The sequence below is a fragment of the Nuphar pumila genome, chromosome 5 (assembly GCF_984573655.1).
Source record: "Nuphar pumila chromosome 5, dmNupPumi1.hap1.1, whole genome shotgun sequence".
In the NCBI taxonomy this organism is placed as follows: domain Eukaryota; kingdom Viridiplantae; phylum Streptophyta; class Magnoliopsida; order Nymphaeales; family Nymphaeaceae; genus Nuphar; species Nuphar pumila.
The window spans coordinates 133,349,924-133,370,247 of record NC_143253.1 but is presented as its reverse complement, the minus strand read 5'-3'; the positions used below and the strand labels follow the sequence as shown (position 1 = coordinate 133,370,247).

General features: G+C 41.4%; 1 protein-coding gene across 6 annotated transcripts in view; it reads left to right on the top strand.

The window, feature by feature from the left end:
• REV1 (DNA-directed DNA polymerase) overlaps positions 1-20,324 on the top strand; it is a 97,299-nt gene that overhangs the window by 45,136 nt on the left and 31,839 nt on the right. For all 6 annotated transcript variants that reach the window (XM_090006827.1, XM_090006826.1, XM_090006822.1 and 3 more), the window contains 2 exons: positions 805-1,394; positions 2,432-2,492. In XM_090006827.1, the coding sequence (XP_089862953.1) occupies positions 805-1,394; positions 2,432-2,492 (651 nt within the window). The remainder of the gene's footprint in view (positions 1-804; positions 1,395-2,431; positions 2,493-20,324) is intronic.

Genomic DNA, 20,324 nt, shown 5'->3' with positions numbered 1-20,324 from the left:
GTGGGAGAACATCCACACAAAAAGTATCTTACAAAGGGGAACAATCCCCATATTTATAGATTACAAATGGGAGGCCAAGAAGGGAGTCGTTGGATTCCCAACGGCTCTAAATAAAGCCCTTGGGAGTCCAACGACTCTCTTAGTACACCTACTTTCAAAAAGTAGTGAGGTCCAAAAAGGTCAAAAAAATAAATCTAACCTAACTACATTTATCCTAATCTAACTAGAATACATAACTAGACAAAAAGACAAAAAAATTACATATGAGATTGCAAATATGAGATTACATATTTTAACACACATGACCTCCATTAGAGGATGGTTGTGCCTGAGAACATGGAATTGCTAATAGGCAGTTAGGCACATCTTTAGAAACCATGTGTGTGTGTGTCTATATATATATATATATATATATATATATATATATATATATATAGAGAGAGAGAGAGAGAGAGAGAGAGAGAGAGAGAGAGAGAGAGAGAGAGAGAGAGAGAGAGCATGGTCATGAATACTTTGGTGAGCCATCCAGAATAATAAGTAGAAAATTTAGAACTTGGAAAACAAAAAGAACTAGGAGAAAAGATTTCACTTGTTCTAGATATTTTTCTTCATAATAATATCATGTTACACTAGAAATAGCTTAGTGGAAAAAGAGAAATATGTCATAATTCTTTGAAATTAATAAACTGATTCTTTTTCGTTACTTGCAAACTAGAAAAAAGCATATTAGGTTTGTTTCTGGTTCACTTTTACTTGCTCATGCTTAGTTTGATAAACTATTAAGTGTATTTCCTTCTGGGTTAGGCACTAGAGTGGACCTCGAAGAACAGTACTGCATCCTTGTCATGTTCAACATCGTCTTATTTGAATATTGCTGCTGAAAGGAAAAACCTGGTTGGTGTGATGCCAGACTCCTTAACTCAAGTGGACATCTCGGTCTTACAGGAGCTACCTCCAGAATTACAGCGTGATATTCTTGACTTCCTCCCTCGACACAGGATTGAAGGAAATTCTGGTGATTCTGCTGTAACCCCTGAAGGACAACAGCGTACAGCCATCCTTCAAACTACGACAACTGGATGTTGTCTTGGAGTTAAAGATGGTTTTGGTCAAAATCTTTGGATGGGGATACCACCAAAGTGGGTTGAGAACTTCAAACACAGCAGTTGCTTGATATTGAATATTCTTGCTGAACAATATGGCAGGCCTAGTTCAGATTGTCTTTTGTCAACGGCTTTGCGTGGCTTTGTTTCATCTGTATCAAATCTGGATCCATGCTGCAGTCAGTGGATTGAGGCTCTTCCCAGTTTTTGTGAGCTTCTTAAGCAGTATATTGCGCTAAAAATAGAAACAGACATTGAGGAGATCTATGTTTGCTTTTGTCTTTTAAGAAGGTAGCCTAGAATGCTGCTTTTCTTTCTCTTTTCTTTCGATTTAGCTTTTATAAATCTTTATTAACCACACTTTCAATATGGTCCAGCATTTTGATTTCTATGTGGATCTTCAGCCATTTTTGCAAATTTGGAAGGCTTTACATGTCTCTGTAAATGTATTTTCCTGATGTCCAATAATAACAAATAATTATTTTATATCGCTTCCCCATTATGGAGAACTTATTTATTATATAGTTGTCAAAGCCAGAAAAAAATGTTGATTCTAAAGAAAGATCCAAAATCTCTTTGTTTATAATCATCCTTTCACAAAAATTATTTTGGTATTTCGTTTCTCATAAGTTTGGAGTGATAGTTGACAATTCAATATGTGTCTCCATGGATGGCAAACTTGGTGAGTTGTCATGTGATTCAGTTGAGTTATCTGGGATCAGCTATTACCGAGTCAACAAAGCACATGACTCGGTAATAATAGCCTAGAATAGGTTGAGTCTCATGGATAACTCGGGTGACTTGGCTGAGATTAGATCAAAATGCCCTGGCTGAGAAAGTACTGAGCCACAACTGAATTGGCCGTGTGATGAGTGAGGGACCACTCTGTCGGTTCACTTGCATAACTTTTATTATTTTGAATATGCTTATGTGTTAAACATAAAGCGAGAGAGTTGCACTCAGTTGATTCACTTGCGTGACTTTTTGAATATTCTTATATGTTAAGCATAATCTCTGCACCACTTGTTCGCTCCTCCTCTCATACACTGCTTCTTCCCAACCCCTCTGCCCTCTTTCTGCTGCTGTTGAGTTTTCCATGAGTTGGCTGTTGGCACAGCGCTTGTGACCCACCTGGTCACGTGCCAATGTGGCTGAAGGATGCTTAAAGGAAATATGTCTTCATCTCTTCTTCAACTGACACTTTGGTTTTTGTATTTTCCGCTGTCATGAAAGCACTTGAAACATTGCTCATCTTCCTACTTTTGATTCAGTTTTGGTTTTTGTTTTATTAGTATGGTGGGTTTGACTATTTATGATGGTTGGGATAGGTCTGTAAAGGTGTCAGAGTTTCTCCATCAGTTGTATGACATGGTTGTTCCTTTCCTACAGGTATGTGTTTGTTGTTCTTGTTTTTCTGTTCCCTAAGATTATTGTTAATGAGAATTTAGTTTGCATGGCATTATGTTAGAGTCAGTCACAATCACAAAGAGGCATGTTATTGTAATGAAGATGTTTGTTTTTTCCTTTTAATACACATACTATTTCTTTGTTCTTTCATTTGAAACTGATGTCAGTGATAGATTCTGTTGATGTAGTGTTAGATCTGTAATGAGGAGTCTTCACACAACTAACTCAAGAGGCACAAATCACACCCACAAATCGTCCAAAGCACAAAAACCACTAAGGGCTTATGAAGAACACAATCACAAGGTGCACATGTACAAGTCCACTATGGGACAATCCAAAAAGCAGTAAGGCTTACAAAAGCACAAGAGTGCATACAATATTAAAAGAGAGACAACTCTTAAAAATAATGAATTTATTCATCAAAGAGCTTCAAAGAAGCTTACAAATACAAGGGCCCTTAAGCCCTTATTTATAAACAAGAAGTGGCCAAGAGGGAGCCTCCAAATAGACGTTGGGAGGCTCCCAATGACTATAACGCATTTTACAAGAATGCCCTTACATAATGAGATAAAAAAATAAAAAAATAAAAGAAGAATAAAGAAAACTCTATTTTCTAACATGTACAAAATGTCCAAAATGCCCTGGCGGGCAACCTAAATTACATTATTTGTAAAACGCTGAAAAAAATTGTTTTGATTCGGGCCTGATCCGGACCCGACCCGGATTCGACCCGAACCACCACCTCTCGCTGTCATTAAAGACAACGAGGCAGGCGGTAGGGGGGTTACGAAACCCCCCTCACCGCCTCTCGCCCTCTCGTCTCTTCCCGACTCTCTCTCGCTCGTCCACTGTCGCCGACGCAGGTGACCGCGACCATCGGCGACACGCGTACTCCGGCGGGCTTCTCTCCGGCAGCCTCCCCAGGTACGTTCTTCTTCTTCTTCTCCTCTTTCCGTCTCTCTCTCTCTCTCTCATTCCTTCCCCCTCGTTTCTCCATTACGCAGGGAGGGGAGGGCTGAGCCACTTCCCTGCGACCCCCTTTTTTTTGCGAGGGAGGGGGCTGAGCCTCCTCCCTTCTTTCGTTACGGTAAGGGAGGGACTGAGCCCCCTCCCTGCTTTCGTTACGGTAGGGGAGGTGCCGAGCCCCTCCTCCCTGTTCCCTGCTACGGCAAGGGAGGGGCCGAGCTCCTCCTCCCTGCCCCTTTTTGCCTGCCAGCATGGGCCATCGGCCCCTGGCCCTTTTAGTTGTGCCAGCAGGGGCCATCGGCCCCTGCCTTTTTGTTTGCCAGCAGGGCCATCGCCCCCCTACCCTTTGTGCGCAAGCCTATACCCTTGGCCGACAGGCCCGAGAAATCTTTGGAAGCTACATCGTGATGGGGACGGATCATTACAATTGTTGGCCTCCAGCGAGGAATTCCTAGTAAACGTGAGTCATCTGCTCACATTGACTACATCCCTCTTTTGGCAGCAAGGGTCATTTGACCCTGCCCCATCCCTTTTTCGAGTTAATTGGGACGGTTGGCCCCAACCCTATATATCAGAGAAGTCGAGTCTTTGCCTTGCTTTTGCTTTTGTCTGGGTTTGCATGTTAATATCGCATATTTGCAGCTACGACGGATCCCACTCGTGCTCCGCGACCCGAGCCGTCAATCGTGTACGTCCGTAGACGCCAGCAAGCTCGTAACTCTCCAAGGTAAGGGAAGATTGCACGGAAGACTTGGATAATTGAATTAAGTTTAATTAAACTAAAAATGACCATTAAATGAATATATATATATATATATTTATACGAGTATGCACTTCACTCAAGGATGCGGTTTCGCAATCCTTGCCCTTTACCTTCTATCAGTTTTTACTTGCCGTCACGCATCACATCGAGGTTTAGCGTTGCACTTCTGCTTACCGTCTTTACCTTACATCGCGCTCTGCGCCTAGGCTCTTGCTTTTGGATATGTGTTGGTATTGCCTTGCTATTGCAGATGACGTGCAGGCTCTTGCTCTTTACGTATGCCTTAAGGTCATCCTCGTGGAGGATGCAATGAGCATTTACCACTTTCTCTCTTGCGATGAGAGTTGAGTTGGGAGCTAGCGTTATATCATCGTCTAAGGAGAGGGATACCTTGCAAGGATCCTGACTCTTCGAGTATGCAGTCCTGCAGACGAGTTGGGGTTCAAGCGAGCTACTTAGCAGGGGTCCTGTTGAGAAACCTGTATCCCGTCTATCGAGGCCGGTATCGAGTCATGCGAGGCATGAAGATACCCCGATAGCGGATGAGGTTCTAGAAAATCGCATGCATAATGTTGGCACAAGGTACTGCTGTTTCAAAGGATAAAGTAAAGTTGATAAACTTACATCTTTGTGAGACACTCTTGTTGAGGCTTCTATTAACGAGCTATACCCCCTTTCATCCTAGAGTACTTGTAGTCGTGCATGACACGTCTAGTACTGTGATGATCGGATGAGACGGTCGTGCGACCTCGACACAATGCTGTAATCACTTAATATGTGACTGATTCGCCTTCACAGACAAGATGCTCGAGTGGTTTAAAGAGCACAGCACAGAATGGGTGGTTAGTTAAGCAACCCCTAACGCACCCATTCACTTATTGTTGTCTGTCAAGAGAGAGGACATAGCGATACAAAACTCCAATGGACAGGTTGTTAACAACCACCTCACGGGCAATGATCCGACCTCCCCAGTCATTGGAATTAGGGGAATGGGACTACATTAGTTAGCTCAATATTTCTGCAGAAGTTGGATGCATCCGTGACACTGTTTTTCAGACTTTGGGGAATCCTCTCTCGGCTAAAGCCGTCCCTTTAGGAGCGGACTCAACTAGCTATTCGGGTTATTCAAAATACATAGAATAACAGACGCCCGAACTAGTCTCAGTTGTTTCTACGTTTTGCCTGCGCGTACCCGCAGACCAGTAATATCGAAACATAAAGTCTGTTCACATTGGTTGTTGAGTAGTGAGATTTGCTTGCACTACTGATTCGCTTGCACTACTGATTTGCTTGCACTACTGATTCGCTTGCACTACTGACTCGCTTGCACTACTGATTCGCTTGCACTACTGATTCGCTTGCACTACTTACTCGCTTGTACTACTTTCGCGCTTGCACTATTTTACCTCGTGCATTGCTTACCTGTTTGACTGCATATTTGCTTTAAACTGCGTAACCTACTGAATTAAATGTATATAATTCAGTTTCCTGTAGTCTTTCTTGTGCACCTACTAGTTTTTCGCGAAACTAACCCATTCTATGGGTACAGGTGATGATTAGGTACACCACAGGCGATGACACGATGTCAAGATGGCTCTAAGACGTTCTTCTTCCTGCTTTTAGCTCGTGTCGTGTTGTTTGGGGTTTTGTAACGGATTTTCCTTGGGATATCCGAATTTTGTACTATTTGGAGAACTTCTTAAATGAAAGTGGCTTTTCCAAGTGTTTGAAAGTAGCATGGGTTGTGCGTTTTGGTTCTTTTAGCTAACGCGCCTAAAGTTGTCAGCTTGCCTATCTGAAATTAACAAAAGTATAGTCTTCCGCTGATTTCGTAAACCATCTCTGAGATGAAGAGATTTCTTGTTAGTCTCTTGTCTGTTTTTCTGAAAGGTTTGCAAGTTTGAAATTTTGGAGCGTTACAACTTGGTATCAGAGCTAAGGAAAGGAAGGATTCTTGATCATTGAGCATCCGCATCGCGCTGTGAGTATACTTTTTCTCTTGCTTAGTAGGTGTATTTTGCATTGTTAAGCTAAGTGGCTTGACACGTTCTGCTTATGTACTAGCATTGTTGGATTTTCATAAACTACTCATGTTTAACGTGAATAGTACTTATGTTTTGGTCTTGTTTCGAGCTTCCTAAAATTTCTAATTATTGGTATTCCTTGTTTACTCCTAGGATGACAAGGAACTCGAACGAAGGGTCTGCTGACGAATGGTCAGATCAACGGGGATTCGTGATGGATTCCCTAGGTTCCCTGACAGCGACTATGCGAGACCAGATTCATTCCCAAAGGGAACCAATGCTCGTTTCTGAGCTGATCCTGCATACCGCAGTAACGTATGAGAAATTTCTGAAGCTTGACCCTCGACCTTCGACGGCAAACCCGACCCAGACATAGCCGATAAATGGGTGAAGGAGGTGGAACGAGTGTTCGAGGTCTTGTCAGTGCTCGATGACAAGAAGACGCTATTCGGGACCTTCAGGCTGAAGGGGAATGCCCGCAGTTGGTGGGACATGGCCCGGGGTGTGCAGTTTTCGGGAATTTCGCCCATTCCTTGGGAAGCTTTCAGAAAGGCTTTCTTGGAGAACTACTTCCCGCCTCACGCGAGGGAGAAGAAGAAGGTGGAGTTCTTGGAGCTCTGCCATGGCAATTCGAGTTTGACGGATTACATCGCCAAATTCTAGAGTTTAGAACCCTATTGTCCCAACCTGTTCGCGGATGATCGCGAGCGAGCAGGGAAGTTTATTCGGGGGTTGAAGGAGGGGCTCATGTATCGGGTCCTAACCAGCATGCCCTCGACCTTCTCCGCGGCAGTTGCTGCCGCCACCCTCCTGAGCGAAGCCTGTGAGCGCACTAAGAGTACCCAGGGCGGAAAGCCACCCGCTGCGGGTGGTGAGCCGTGTTAAAATATGGTATGCGTATGGATCTGGATCCAGATCCATATGCACGTTATGTTTTATCTTTTAACACATGCTTAATGCCATTTCATTAATGGCATGTCTGTAATTTTTCCAGCATTTGTATTTTTCCCTATTTATAATGTTTAGGGCTAGGAGGTTGGGTTAACGTGCGCCGCCCCTAGCCATTGTGAACCTCCCTCTTCTCTCTCTCTTTTCTTAGTTCTTGCAGTGAAGGCTGCACCCACAGAGAATCTCATATGGTATCAGAGCTCGGTTGCGGAACCCTACTAGTCAGCTGTTCAGCGAGTCTTGGTAACTTCTGAAGGAACTGTTTTGATACATTTCCTCGCCCATTCCTTCTTCAATTCTTCCTTCTTCACGGTAACTTCTGCACTTCTGCAAATTGTTTTGATAAAGTTTTTTTTTTTCCGATTTCTGGTAACTTCTGCAAGCTGTTTTGATACCATTTTTTTTCTAATTTCTGGTAACGTCTGCAACATTAACGACTGCAGTTTTCTCTCTTTAACTGCAGTTTCCCCTATGTCTGCATTTTTCACATCAACGATTGCAGTTTTCCCTCTTTAATTGCAATTTCCCCTCTTTGATTGCAGTCTCCTTTTGATTGCAATCAAATCTACTGCAGTTATTCAGTATTTCTTTGATTTATTTCCTCTTTGATTACAGTTTATTTCCTCTTTGATTACAGAAGTTCCCTTTTCTATTACTGTTTAATGATTTCTGTGCAACGCCTATAGGCAGGTTATCACAATCTATATTCTCGACCCTAAAAAAAGAAGAAGGGTTTACGTCTATTAATATCACGGGTGCATTCCTTATTAAAGTTCTATTGATTGATTAAGTGATCTTCAATTTTCTTCTCTTTCTCTTCATTCGTCTTGTTCGTTTATTCGTTGTCCCATTGATATGGATTACTCTTCGTCATCTACCTTGTCCTCCGGTCCCTCTGCAAATTTCTTGAGTCATCTTGTTACAGAAAAACTTACTCACTCTAATTTTTTGACCTGGAAGAGACAAATACTTCCTTTTGTACGGAGTCAGGATCTCGATGAACATCTGGATGGTTTGGTTCCTATACCCCCACAGTTTATTTTTGCAGGAAAACACCAATGAGAAGGGTGACACCAGTGTTGTTAAAAGCGTTGAGGCGTAGCGAGGCGCTCCACCAAAATCTGAGGCGAGGCGTAAGCCTCAAATTTTTTTTAAACTTAAAAAAAATAATAAAAAGTATCTAAAATTATAAATAAATAAGAAATGCTTTATTGATGAAGCGCCAACCAACACGAAATAAAAAATTTCAAATAAATACGAAAAAATATGAGATTAACATGTAAAAGTAACATTAATGCAACAACTTGATCTATATAAGTATCTAATTGCATAAATATGAGCATTCATTCAATAAAAAACTAACATTAACAACAAAATGCATATTAGCACTAACAATATCATGTCATAATTAAAAAATGCATGTTAACATTAACAACCAAATGTGTATTTGTCCAGAATTCTTTAAAATGAGAGTGTTAACATTCACAATTACAACTGAAAGTCCCAAAAAACATATAAATGGCTAATAGCTCTATGATATGAATTAGGGCCTAGGCTCTTGTTGTGTCTCGTCATCATCAATATTTAAGTCTTCAATATCATCATCTGAAGAATTCATATAAATAGGTTCTTCTTCATCTTCATTCTCTGACTCTTCATCATCTACACTTTCTTCATCCACGTCCTCAATTACTTCTTTTGCTTTTCTTTTTTCTTCAATAAAAAATCATGTATTAAATATTTATGTTATGTAATTAAAAAATATATTTATATTTATAGCTAGGTAAAAGGAATATAACTTTACCTCGATCTCTTGAAGACATGTCTTGCCTAGAACCACTTTGTGAAACATGAGGTGAAGTAACTTTTTCAATAGGCACATGCTCAATGACATTTATGTCGAAGTTCAGATCCAACCATGAATCCTCCAACCAATTGGGATCACTTTGCAACACTGGATCTTCCTTCTCCACAATCCACTCATCGTCTGAGTCTATATGATCTAGACATATAGGGTCTTTGGTAGCCCTCCTCTTCATATTTCTCTCTCTTAATTTCATATTGTACATTACAAAAACCAATGCATTCATCTTCTCTTGTTCAAGTTTATTCCTTCGTTTTGTATGCACCTATAATTTCAAATCATTGATAATCAAATATAAGATAATTAAACATATAAAAATGTATTTCAAAAATAAAATACAAAGTCACAGACCAATGAGAAAGTACTCCAATTCCTCTCACAGCCCAATGCACTGCATGTCAAACTTAAAATTCGAATTGCAAAATTCATCAGCTCAGGATTTTCGTGCCCAAATGAACTCCACCAATCAGCTGCATTCAAATAAAATAATAAAAAATTGATAAAAACATTAAGAATGTGATAATTAACAAAAACATAAACAAATATTGACAAATAACAACATAATTGCAAACTTACCAGGACTTTTTAATTTTCTTGTTGTAACAACTGCCTCTCTGCCAAACAAGCCCTTTGCCTTTTTAAATGCATTGATTTGTGTTGTAATTTTCAACTGAATATTTGCATCAGAAACTAATTTTTCAACACAATCATAAAAGCCACCCATAACTTCTCCATCAGGGTTGAAGTTGTCAGCATAATGAAAATGTGGATTTAAATAATAGGCATTTGCATGCAAAGGCTTATGAAGTTGCAAGTCCCATCGTCTATCAATGATATCCCAAATAGGTTTATATTTTCTTTGGACATTGTCAAGGTTTGAAGCAATTTCCTCATTCGCTCTATCCATTGCTTCATACAAAAATCCCATAGCAGGTTCGTCTGCATCAACGAGTTACAACACTTTGACGAGAGATAGTGTAACTTTAATTGCATATGATATGGCAGCCCAAAACTTATGATCATTGAGAACAATACAAAAAATGTTCTTAGCATCAGATTTCTTATAGTAATTAGATGTTCTAAAATTTGAAGATAAGAACATCAACTTTAACTTTCTTATAACATCCAATACTATGAAGTGTAAGATATGTTGTGGCAAAACGAGTGACGGCTGGACGCAGAACTTCTTTCTTCTTTGTGAATTTTCTCATTAAATTTAATACCCATGCATGACTATAAATGTATATTGTAATTTTTTTTGCCTTTTCCACTATATCTTTAAAAATTGATATCTTTCCAATATCTTCTAACATAAGATCCAAGCAGTGGGCTGCACATGGTGTCCAAAAACATGTTTTTCCTGCTGTTAACATATTTCCAGCTGCCACATAATTTGGTGCATTATCTGTAATGAATTGCACCACATTACTTTCATCAACTTCTTTAACAACTTCTTCAAACAACTGACACAAATTTGCACCAGTTTTTTCCATGTCGCTGATGTCAATGGACTTCAAAAATGTTGTCCCAGATGAGCTGTTCACAAGAAAATTAATTTTCTTCCTTTCCCATTTGTCCAACCATCTGCCATAATACTGCAACCAACCTTTGGCCACTCTTTTTTGAACTCTTTCAAAATTTCATGAGTACAATCTACCTCGTCCTTCAAAATCCACGTTCTGATCTCATGATAAGAAGGTGGTTTGAACCCTCGCCCATAATTTGCAATGGTTTCTACCATTGCACCAAAATATGGACTGTTGCAAAGATTAAATGATAAGGCATTTGCATAAAAAAATCTACCAATGGCACGACATACATTTTTTTCTTTCATCCATTTTGAAAGCAGTGTTTATTGTGGTTTGTCGTGCTTCTTTGTTCACAAAAAGGTCCATAGGACCAGCTGCACTTGTTTTTGCATCACTACCTGATCCACTAGCTTCTTTATTCACATTATCGCCGGTTGATGATCCAAAATAAACACTTCTCTCGATATCCAACTTGGTTTGTTCTAACTCTTCTTTCTTTAGCCTCTGATCCTTTAGATGATTATGAAAAAATCTTTTCACGTCAGGTGGAACCGCTTCGCACATGCTTACACCATGCTTTGTGCCAACTAAGTGATGTTTTAGCCTATAGATGCCTCCTGTAGTCTGTTTATGACAATAATTGCAAATTACATGTCCTGCCAGTTTGGGATCTTTAGTAGGATTTGGAACTTTAACTCCATGATCCCATCCTACATCTTTTGCCATTGTTCAACTGCAAAAATACTAACACAAAATATATATTAACATCATGCATTCTGCTGACCACATTACATGAAAACAAATGCAAAATAGACAATCTTGGTGTATAAGCTATATACGAATCCTAGAAAAAAACATAATTGATCAACAGGAGCTACGTTGCTCATGTGTGCCAAAGTAATAGAAACAAAACAATGACAACATACATAACTCTTCTGTAATGTAACAAACTAATATACAACTTGCTAACTGAAGGCATAGTAGTCAGGAAGTTGTAAATCTATCAAAATATAATGTGAGTTGAAAGGTTCTTTAAGTATTTTGTCCATCTTAACCAGGTTTGGTCCGTTGCAGGTTTTGTAAACCAAACCCATGATTGTGATCTCTTTAATTCTTTTACTTGAAAGAAAGCGAAAAGATGGCTACTTGTGCATGTCCAGAGACTAGAGTATTTCTATATTTGAAGAGGCAAGGAATAACATCCAAAATATTTTGAATCCGTAGTTACTAAACTAATACATAAATACAAACAAGGCTAAAAGGTGACAAGAAAAACACGAGTGACAGCATGGCAAAAAATTCATTAATAAGACAACAGGAACAGAAGCCAACAGTAAAATATTCATATAATGAACCTACTTTTTAATTTAAATTAGGCCGAGTGCGTCTAGTGGTCTAAATAGTTGACATGATAACCTTTCATAGTAGAGAACCAAAGAGTGATGTGAAGAGTAAAATAATCTCTCAAGAAAAAAAGAAAGAAGAAGAAGATGGGAACAGTAAAACAAAGCAAAAAGCTAAGCAGATGAAAAATCGACTTAACTTCAAATCCCCTAAGGCCCTAATATTATCTGTCACCTGGAAGTTCAGAGACATCCAATTCATAACAAGAAGTATGGCAAGAGTATATTGCTTGTCATACAATAATCAAAGAAACAAACTTCTAAATTTTTAGCTACAAACTGAAAATTCATATCATGAAGAGAGAATTCAGACTTATACTAATTCACAGACAAAAACATACACAATTTTTTTTTTCTTTAACATCCAAAAAGCCGATGGCATCGGCCTGCTCGTGGCCAGGCTATAACAACACACTTTCAATCCCTCTTTTCCTCCATTTAGTGAAGCAAGCATAGTGTTTTGCATGGCACCCATAAACACATTTAGGTTCCAGTCATCCATATCGCCATTCATGTCATTAGGACCTCACTGATGCAAGTTGTTTTCATCAAATTGGACCCTGTGTATGTGATCTACATCATCCATTTAGTGAAGATCGACATTTGAATAGACAGAATCCGACTTATGTGCAAGACTTTTTGCTGATTCAAAAATCAATAACCATTAATAAAAACATGGTTTTTTTGTTAAAGAACACTGTCAAAATAAATTGAAAATCATGTTTTTTTTGTTAAAGAACACTATCAAAAGATTGATTTCTATTAAATCAAACGTGTTGAACCCATCGATAGGGCCAGATTGATCAAAATAACTTAGTACCAATGAGATCCCAGAGGGAGTTATGACCACAGAGGATGATATAGGGATGAGTGGAGCCGGGTTCCCCATAAACGTAGGTTACACGGTTTCACAAAGAACAAATGACAAAAGAAGAAGCTGGGAAAAAACACACAGATCTTCGTCGACCCATCACAGAGAAGAAGATGCAAAGAAGTTTACCTGTCACCGGAAAACACAGAGGTCGCCGGAATGGACGACGGTGGCGGTGAGTCGCTGGCCGATGGCGAGTGGTGGCCGGCGGCGAGTGGTGGCCGGCGGGTCGCCAATGCCTTCTCAGCAGAGGAAAGAAGAAGGTGAAAGAGGCGATGATTGGCGACGGGTGGTGGCCGGCGGCGAGTGGAGGCCGACGACGAGTGGTGGCCGGCGGCGAGCAGTGGCGGGGGACGAGAGGGGACGAAGTGGAGAGAGAAGGGGCGAGGGCTTTCCCTCGCCCCGAAGCGCCTGTCTTTTTTAAAGACAGGTTCTCGATCTTTAGAGAATACGGGCCCGGATCCGGGTCAAACTCAGGTTCGGGCCATCCGATTTCTTAATGCGCGCCTCACTTTGAGGCACGCCTCGCCTCAAGGCGTACGCCTTAAGGCGCATGAGGCGTACGCTTTGAGGCTGTTGCGTTTTTTAAGTGAGACTCAAGGCGAAAAGGGCCTCGCCTCGAGGCGAGGCCCGCTTTTTGCGCCTTGAGGCACGTTTTTAACAACACTGGGTGACACAATTACTATTTCTTTTAAGAATCGAGAGTATACAGTCTGGAGGAAGCGAGATCAGTCTTTGGTTGCTTATATTTCGTCAACACTGTCTCAAGAAGTGTTGGTTACTCTTTCAGATGATTGCACTGCGGCAGATCTGTGGAGTAAGTTGTCTCAGACATACTCTCAGATATCGAAGCCTGAGTTATGTACTTAAAAAATGAATTTCAAAGTTTGAAGAAAGGCTCCATGACCGTTATGGAATACATAGGACGCTTGAAGAGTATTACTGATCAATTGGCTGTTGTTGGAAGTGCTATTGCAGATAAAGATAAAGTTCAACAACTTCTCAATGGATTGGGTCCTGATTTTGACATGTTTACCACAGCTTTATCGTGCCTTCCTCACTTGCCCACTTTTGACGACCTCCAAGCGAAACTTCTCCAGCATGAGATGATTATGAAGCAAAGGGCAGAAGGAAATGAGTCAGCTCGTCCTCATTCAGTTTTGGCCATGGACACTTCTGTAGGTTTTGGACGAGGGAATGGAGGGTATCAAGGAGGCAGAGGCCGCAGACGTTTCGGGCAGGGAGGACGTGGTATCTTACCTACACCTAATATTTCAGGGGTTTTTAATACAGGGAATCAGAGGAGAGTGCCCACTTGTTTCTTATGTAACAAAAGAGGACATGTGAAAGCTGATTGTTGGTTTAATCTACAAAATAGAGGAAAGGTAAACAAAATTGAAAATAAGTCTGCTACTACTGTGGACACGAAAGCGCCATCTACAGATATGCAACAACTTTTGTTATCAGCACTGTCACAGATGACGATCAAGCAAAATGAACAAGGCGAGTGGTATGTTGATTCTGGCGCTGCCACTCATGTTACGGGTAATGTCGGTAAGTTATCTCACTTATTGCCTTATTCTGAAAAAGGTAGTATAGTTACGGGAGATGGAACTTGTCACTCCATTAGTCATACTGATAGTGCACATATCCCTATGTCAGAGTCCTTACTTCACTTGTCTAATGTTCTCCTTGCTCCTAATATTAAAAAGAACATTGTTTCTGTAGCTAAACTTGTTGACGATATGAATTCTTCCGTCGAATTTACTCCCTCTTCTGTTTATGTTAAGGATCTACGAACGAAGGAAACGTTCGCTAAGGGGGAGCGACAAAGAAACATGTACGTCTTCAAGGAGATTCCCTCAATGTCTTCACCTTCAGCCCCAGTCCTCCAGTTGAAGTCATCCAAGCATTCTTCAGTGTCTTCGCCTTTAGAGTCTTTGCTTTTCCCTTCGTTGGAAGTTTTTAATTCATCTCATTGTAATAAGCCAGACATTTGGCACAGTCGTTTGGGTCATTGTAGTCGGGGCTTCGTTGAAAATCTTATATCTGATGGTCTTCTTCCAGAGTCTTGTTTATGTTCATTTTTAGATAATAATAAATGTTCCTCATGCGAACTTTGCAAAAGTCATGTTCTTCCGTTTCATATTATTAATAAAAGGGCTTCAAAGCCATTTGAGATTATTTGTTACGATGTTTGGGGACCCGCACCTATTCCTTCTCTTTTCGGCAGTCGTTACTATGTTATCTTTATTGATTCTTATTCCCGTTATACATGGATATATTTCTTGAAACATAAGCATGAAGTTTTTCAAGTATTTCGGGAATTCCATTTGATGGTCAAAACAAAGTTTTCCTGTGATATTGTGCACTTACAATGTGATGGTGGGGGCGAGTATTCATCAAACGAGTTTATTGCCTTTCTTCGGGATAAAGGAATAAGTCGACAGGTTTCTTGCCCTCATACACCTCAACAAAATGGGGTTGCGGAAAGGAAACACATGCATATTGTCGAGAGTGCGATGAGCATGTTACATGATAGCAATGTGCCTGTTAGTCTCTGGACAAAAGTTTTTCATACATCTGTTCATGTCATAAATCGTCTTCCTATGGCACTTCTTGATGAGCACTCTCCATATTATACTTTATTTGGGCAACATCCTTCTTATAATGAGTTGCGTGTTTTTGGTTGTGTATGTTATGTACATATTGATTCATCTCTGCGAAATAAGTTTGAGGACAAGGCCGTTAAGTGCAGATTCGTTGGGTATGCGGATGAATACAAAGGCTATCGATGCTATGATCCTACTACAAAACGTATTAGGACCTCTAGGAATGTTGTTTTTGATGAACAAAATTTTCAGGTAAATGACTCTGAAGCGTTGCCATCTCGAGAAGTAGAGGTATATGATCTATGGATGAGCGCAGATCTTTTTGCTAATACAGAAGAAACTTGTCAGGCGAATTGTACTTCCTTTGGCTTGAGCCGGGGGTTGGATGACTCACAGATGCGTGTTGAACCAACCCCGGTAGAACGCTTCTCTGGACAGATATACACTAGACAGGACAAAAATATAAACAGAGGAATGTGGAAAGCATCGCTAATGATCCGGCTCAAAGGTCGTCACGCATTAGGCATCCTATTCAACGATGGGTGAGTTATGAGACATTTTCTCTTGATTTTCAGTTGTTTATGTCTCCGCTCACAAAACAGGATGAACCCACTTGCTTTAATCAAGCTCTTTAATCTCGTCATTGGACTGAAGCTATGAATGAAGAAATGAAAGTATTTCATGAGTGCCAGACTTGGGAAATAGTACCTCGACCAGAAGGAAAGAATGTAGTTGGCTCAAAATGGGTTTATAAAACAAAGTATTAGCCTGAAGGAAGTATCGACAGATATAAAGCACGACTTGTTGCTCGGGGATTCACACAACAATATGGTGAAGATTACGATGAAACTTTTAGTCCAGTAGTCAAAATGGGTACAATTCGTGTCATAATATCCCTAGCAGTCGACCGAGGATGGAGGCTTAGCCAGATGGATGTTAAAAATGCATTCTTGCATGGAATTTTAAAGGAAGAAGTGTATATGGAGCAACCTCCTGGTTATGCCGAAAATGATCCTACTGCTTGGGTGTGCAAGCTAAGGAAATCTCTGTATGGGTTGAAACATGCGTCCCGTTCTTGGTTTGAAAGTTTCTCTATGCAAATTCAAAGCTATGGTTTTAGAAGATGCTCTCTGGACCACTCGCTCTTTATTTACCAAAAGATAGGTATCGTTATACTTCTTATATATGTTGATGACATTGTGATCACTGGGAGCTCAGATAATCATGTGCAAGACGTGAAGCAGTTTTTAATGAAAACTTTCAAGATGAAAGATTTAGGGGAGTTGAGGTACTTCCTTGTTGTGGAAGTTGACAGGCAACAAGACACATTGACACTCATGCAACAAAAATACACTTTTGATCTTCTAGAAAGAGCCTGGATGACGAATTGCAAACCAGTCAACACTCCGAGTGTATTACATCAAGGGCTGAGCTCTGAAGATGGCCATCTCTGTGTCAACCCAACAACGTATAGAAGCCTTGTGAGGATGCTGCAGTACTTGACTTTTACCAGACCTGATATAGTTTATGCTGTCAATCAGGTATCCCAGTTTATGCATGCTCCAACGGAAGGTCATATGGAAGCTGTGAAGCGCATTTTGCGATATTTAAAAGGAACTATAGGAGATGAACTTGTTTATCGCAAGAACGATAACCTGTATAGAGGGCATGAACTCATCACTTATACAGACGCAGATTGGGCAGGGGATCCAGATGAAAGACGATCCGTCTCTGGATATTGTGTATATATTGGACACAATTTAGTGTCTTGGAGTAGTAGAAAACAAAAGGCAGTGGCACAGTCAAGTACAGAGGCTGAATACAGGTCGATGGCTGCAGGCACGACAGATGCTACATGGATTAGACACTTATTGAGTGATCTTGGAGAGACAATTATTCGATCATTTCTTCTATGTGACAATTAAAGCGCAATAAACATTGCATGTAATCCTATTCAGCATAGCAGAACAAAGCACATTGAGATTGATCAACATTTTATACGGCAGAAAGTCGAGATGAAGGAGATAGAACTACGTCATGTTCGAACAGAAGATCAAGTAGCAGACTTGTTTACCAAGGGGTTAACAGGACAACAATTTTGGTATTTGAAGAGCAAGTTGTACATGCTCCAAGACCACATACAACTTGAGGGAGGGTGTTAAAATATGGTATGCGTATGGATCTGGATCCAGATCCATCGTATGGATCTGGATCCAGATCCATACACACGTTATGTTTTATCTTTTAACACATGCTCAATGCCATTTCATTAATGGCATGTCTATAATTTTTCCAGCATTTGTATTTTTCCCTATTTATAATGTTTAGGGCTGGGAGGTTGGGTTAACGTGCGCCGCCCCCAGCCATTGTGAATCTCCTTCTTCTCTCTCTCTCTTTTCTTAGTTCTTGCAGTGAAGGCTGAGCCCATAGAGAATCTCATAAGCCGAAGACACCTTCCGACGGCCCAGGCAAGCGACCATTCTTTCCTATAAAGAGTGAAGGAGGAAGGAAACAATATCCTCCTTCGAAACGTCAGCAGCCTCAAGGCAACCCTCCAGTCAGGCAGCAGACTGACTATGTATGCCCCAGATGCCGACGATCTCACTATGGGCAGGCGTGCTCGCTCGAGATAGGCGGATGCCTGTATTGTGGCAAGATGGGCCACCACGTTCGCGATTGCCGCAAAAAGGCGGCTGACGACTCCAGACAAAACAGCGGAGCACCTCTACTCCCTCGGCCACCCCAGCAGCAACAACAATATCAGTCGCCACCACCGCAGACGAGCGGTCAGAGGAGGGCGCCGGGACGCGTCTACTCAGCCAAGGCCGAGCAGTTGACCAAGCACGACCTAGTGCAAGGTACCCTTTTTGTCGCTAACCAAACGACTTTTGTGCTTTTTGATTGTGGTGCCACACACTCTTTTATTTCGGTAAAATTTGCTGAGTTTTTGCACATACCTGTAAAACCCTTGCATAATACTTTTGAAGTGTATAACCCGATTGGGAAAAACACCATTTGTGCGGCCTACGTACCAGAGTTAGACGTAGTCTTGGCAGATCAGCATCTACCGGCTTGTGCTATCTTGCTAGTGATGACGAAATTTGACGTCATCCTGGGCATAGATTGACTGCACAAGTATCATGCCAAGATTTTCTACCGAGATAGCAAGATTGTCTTATCTCCACCAGGAATGCCCAAGATGGAATTCAAGATCGTGAAACCCGTTCGGGCGAGCAAGTTGATTTCGTCGCTGAAGGCGCAGGGCTACCTGAGGAAGGGGTGCATTGCCTTTTGGTCAATGTCATCCAGTCCGAGCCGACGCGAGTCCCGATGGGAGACTTGGAGATTGTTCAAGATTTTCCAGACGTCTTCCCAGAGGAATTTTCAGGCCTTCCTCCACCTCGCGAGGTGCAGTTCAACATCGAGTTGCTGTCGGGTACTGCGCCAATTTCTAAGGGTTCATATCGGATGGTGCCAGCCGAGCTCGAAGAGCTCAAAAAGCAGTTGCAGGAGTTGATGGATCAGGGATTCATCCGCCCCAGTGTCTTGCCCTTGGGAGCTCCTGTCTTGTTCGTGAAAAAGGACGGATCATTGCGATTGTGCATCGATTATCAGATGCTTAACCAGGCGACAATAAAGAATAAGTACCCGTTGCCACACATCGAGGATCTGTTCGATCAGTTGCAGAGGGCTAAGATCTTCTCAAGATCGACCTTAGATCTTGGTACCATCAACTCAGAATTGTTGTATTCAGATAGCTCGGAGCAACATCGTGAGCACTTGAGAGTTATTCTCGAAACCTTGCGAAAATAGCGTTTGTTCGCTAAGTACTCTAAGTGTGAGTTTTGGCTCGAGTAGATCATGTTTTTGGGACATGTCATCTCCAAGGAAGGTGTGTCCGTGGATCCAGCGAAAGTCGAGGCTGTACTCAGTTGGCAACAGCCGAAGAATGTTCGTGACATTCAGAGTTTTCTTGTATTAGCTGGGCATTACCGAAGATTTATTCAGGACTTTTCTAAGATCTCTCTACCCTTGACGCAGCTCCTGAAGAAAGAAGCTAAGTTCGTGTGGGACGACATGTGCGACAACAGTTTTCAGATGAAGGAACGTCTTACGACTGCTCTTATTTTGGCCTTACCTTTGGGTCAAAGCAACTTCGTGATTTACACCGACGCTTCCGGGATAGGCTTGGGTTGCGTCTTAATGCAGAACGATAGAGTGATCGCCTATGCATCGCGCCAACTTAAAATGCATGAGAAGAATGATCCGACTCATGATTTGGAGTTAGCAGCGGTGGTTTTCACACTGAAGATATGGCAGCACTATTTGTATGAGGAGCAGTTCGAGGCTTTTACAGATCATAAGAGCCTAAAATATTTGTTCTCGTAGAAGGAGCTGAATATGAGGCAACGACATTGGCTGGAATTTCTCAAGGATTACGACTTTACCTTGTCCTACCACCCAGGAAAAGCGAACGTCGTGGCTGACGCTCTGAGCCGCAACTCTCCCAGTGTTTCCGTTAATTTGTTATTCGCTGGGTGGAAGCTGATTGAGGATCTGATATCGTGGGAACCGTTTGCGGTCACTCCGGATTCGATCAGTCTTTCCAGCATGGTAGCTCAATCTGAGCTATTGTCAAGGATCTTTGTCAGTCAGAAGATCGATGCGCAGTACGAAAAGCTGAAGGCTCTAGCGCAGCGGGCCGATACCCCCTTCCGTCTGAGCGAGGAAGGAGGTGTATGGCATAAGGATCGTCTCTGGGTGCCAGAAGATCCTATTTTGAGAGATGAGATTCTCGCTGAAGCCCACAAGTCCAAGTACACGATTCACCCGG